General features: G+C 40.8%; 1 protein-coding gene across 4 annotated transcripts in view; it reads left to right on the forward strand.

Moving 5' to 3' along the window:
* CNOT6 (CCR4-NOT transcription complex, subunit 6) overlaps nt 1-3,675 on the forward strand; it is a 50,986-nt gene that overhangs the window by 8,235 nt on the left and 39,076 nt on the right. For all 4 annotated transcript variants that reach the window (XM_014538573.1, XM_014538570.1, XM_014538571.1 and 1 more), the window contains exon 3: nt 225-310. In XM_014538573.1, coding sequence (XP_014394059.1) covers nt 225-310 — 86 coding nt within the window. The remainder of the gene's footprint in view (nt 1-224; nt 311-3,675) is intronic.

Here is a 3,675-nt window from a genome sequence, read left to right on the forward strand (position 1 = left end):
GCAACTCATTGTTTCCCTGTATTTTACAAATGTATTGGTTTGTAGAAGTTTGGGTTTTGTGTTTTACTACATAGGATTTGAGAAGCACTGTACTAGACATTGGAATATAATATGAAATTTTGTCAATTTTAGGAGCTTATATTCCTAGAAATCATATTGTTGATTTTAGCTGTTAGTTAAAGGTTAATATGTCTGCTGACTTCCTGGAATTTTTACATCAACAGGGAACTCCATTTAAATAACAACCTGTTACGAGTTCTACCTTTTGAGATGGGGAAACTGTTTCAGTTGCAGACTTTAGGCCTAAAAGGTATGACTTCCCATATTTGTGCTTCTTTTGGTTTGTGTATGTGTGTGTGTGTGTGTCTTTGAATCGAATGAAGCCGTAAGAGGGAATCCTTTTGCCTGGAGATTTATGGGCTAAGTCTTGCCCAGACTTCATCAATTTCTTAAGTACATGGAGTAGTTTTCTCTCTTGTCCACCTATAAACTGTCAACTAGTCTTTGTATTATTTTTACTCCTAGTCTAGCATTGCTTTTCTAGCCTTTGTTTCAATCGCCTCTGTTCTGGTGATACATTCTTGAGGTTATACTTCTCTTATGTCATCATGCTGTGAACAGCTTTTTAAAATGTTCAAATCTCAAAAAATGGAGACTCTCACAAAGTATAGGAAACAGTAAGTAGAAAATTTGGACCTGTTAGTAAAGTATTTTAAAAAGTATTTTTTAAAAACTTGATTTATGTGGATTTCCTTAATATATTAGAATTTGATCCAGTAAGAACTATGGGGGAAACATTTTTTTAAATATATATTTTTATTGATTTCAGAGAGGGAGACGGGGGGAGAGAGAGAGAGAGAGAGACATCAATGATGAGAGAGGATCATTGATCAGCTGCCTCCTGCACGCCCCCTACTGGGGATCGAGCCCGCAACCCAGGCATGTGCCCTTGACTGGAATCAAACCCAGGACCCTTCAGTCCTCAGGCTGACGCTCTAACCACTGAGAAAATTGGCTAGGGCAGGAAATTTTTTTTTAAACCAGCAATATTAAAAGTCATTTTAATAATATGTCAATACCTACAAATGTTTTATCAAAATAAGTGATTCTTCACCAGTCTTGTAGATTACTTTATAATTGATTCTTTTTAAAAAGTCACTTAATGGCCCTGGCTGGTGTGGCTCATTTGGTTGGGTATCGTCCATCCCATGCACTGAAAGGTGGCGGGTTTGATTCCCAGTTAGGGCACATATCCGGGTTGTGGGTTCAATTCCCGGGTCAGAGAGTGCGTAAAGCCTATTGATATTTTGATGTCTCTCTAAAAAATATCACATAATGAAGTCTTCAAAAATTGCACACTTTATTTCTTAAAAATACAGTTAATAAAATGAGGTTTATTTCTGTACATTTATTGTATATCATATACTAGTAAGTAATGTTCACAAAAACAAAATGGAAAAAGGCAAATAATACGTTTACAAATGTATATAAAATCATATTGAATAAATGTTAGCTTTATAAATGGTGCTTTGGGAAGTTTTTCTGTGTGGGATAGACTTGTTAAGTCTTAGAGGTTAGGGAAATGTGAGCTTTAAATGCCTTTTTCTGTTAACATATTTCTATGGTAAGCCTGGCCTTTTTATTTTTAAATTTTAGAATCGCAAATATAAAATGTAGCAAAGTATATTTATATACTGACCACCAGAATTAACAATTAATATTTTGTCACTTTAATGCAAAAGAAATAGAATGTTATAGAATTACTTAGGAAATTTCAAGAGTTTTAGGGGCTGTGTGCCAGGAACACTGGAGAAAAACCAAATATACAAGGTGTGGCAAAAGTAGGCTTTCAGTTGTGAGTATGTGAAACACTGTTTATTCTTTTATTATTTATTAATTATTGTATTACTTTTCATACAATCAACTGCAAACCTGTTTTTGCCCCACCCTATATATTTATCATAAATCACAGTTTAACATAGGGTCTTTTACATAGCAAAAATTTAATTTTGATGAAGTCTAGTTTATCAGTTTTTCCTTTTATGGATCCTACTTTGGGTGTCAAGCCTGAGAACTCTGAATAGCTCTAGATCCCAAAGATTTTCTCCTATGTTTTGTACTGAGTTTTATCTCTCATATTTAAGTTTGTGATCCATTCTGAGTTAGCATTGACTTAAAAGAAGCGAGGTTTAGTTCAAGGTTGTGTGTGCGAGCATGCACACCCCTGTGGGTGCATGTCTAGTTGCTCCAGCGCCATTTGTTGAAAAGTCTGTCCTCCATCGACTTGCTTTGGCTTTTGCCTCTTTCAAAAACCAGTTGGACATACCTGTGTAGCTCGATTTGTGGATTCTCTATTCTGCTCCACTGAGCTATGTGTTTATTCTTCTGCCAGTGAATGCCACTTGGAACTTGTAATAGGGTAAAAAGTCTTGAAATAATGTCTTGAAATAGGATTATTTTAATATTTTTATGACGATGCCTCCATTATAGTCATGTTCCACATAATGTTTTTGTTGATGATGGAACACATCCTCATATACAATAGTAGTTTACCATATAGCCTAGGTGTGTGATTGACTATGCCATCTATGTGTAAGTGCACTCTAGGATATTTGCACAATTACAAAATTGCCTAAGGACACATTTCTCAGAACAGATCCTTGTCAGTATACTAGAGGCCCAATGCACAAAAATTCATGCATTGCGGTGGGGGGGGGGGTCCCTCAGCCTGGCCTGCCCCCTTTCACACTCTGGGAGCCCTCAGGGGATGTCCTACTGACGGCTTAGGCCCACTCCCTGACCTCCCTCTGCGGAAGGCAACTGGGCCGATAATGGGAAGGCGCCGCCCCCATCACCCCGCTGCTGCCACTGCCGGCCAGCAGGCCCTCGCTTCTTAGCGCTGGCCCCGCCCCCCACCCACCCTTTGGTGGGTGGGGGGCGATCTGGGGCCAGGCCGGCTGGGGAGGGGCTGTGGGAGGTTGAGGCACAGCAGGTCGCACCCTGTCCAGCTCTGTGGAGGCGTGGCGCCGGGAGCGGAGGTGCCATTCCCACTCCCGCGGCTGCAGCCCTGCCTCCACTCCCGCTCCCATGTTGGTGCAGCCTCCTCTCCTGCAGCGGCACCTCTCCCGTGCTGCCGCTGGCCCTAGGCCCTCGGCCCTCACAGCTGCTGTGGCTTTGTCCAGATGGACGTCCAGAAGACGTCTGCTCTAATTAGCATATTACCCTTTTATTAGTATAGATGGTGCATGAATATAGTCTTTTTATGTTTTTTGTTAATCCTCACCTCAGGATATTTTTTTTCCCCCGTTGATTTTTAGGGAGAGTGGAATAGAGGGAAAGACAGAGAAACATCCGATGTGAGAAAACACATCGATTGGTTGCCTCCTGCACGTGCCCCAACCAGGGCCCAGATCGGGGAGGAGCCTGCAACCAAGGTACATGCCCTTGACTGGAATCAAACACAGGACCCTTTGGTCCACAAGCCAGTGCTCTGTCCACTGAGCCAAACCAATTAGGGCCAGTCTTCTTTTCCAAAATGGTTTTAGCTTTTCTAGTTCTTTTGCCTTTTGATATATAATTTTATTTTTTTAAATAAATCTTTATTGTTCAGATTATTACAGTTGTTCCTCTTTTTTCCCCCCATAACTCCCCTCCACCCAGTTCCCACCCCACCCT

The sequence above is a fragment of the Myotis brandtii genome, unplaced genomic scaffold (genome assembly GCF_000412655.1).
Source record: "Myotis brandtii unplaced genomic scaffold, ASM41265v1 scaffold193, whole genome shotgun sequence".
NCBI classification, from domain to species: Eukaryota; Metazoa; Chordata; class Mammalia; order Chiroptera; family Vespertilionidae; genus Myotis; species Myotis brandtii.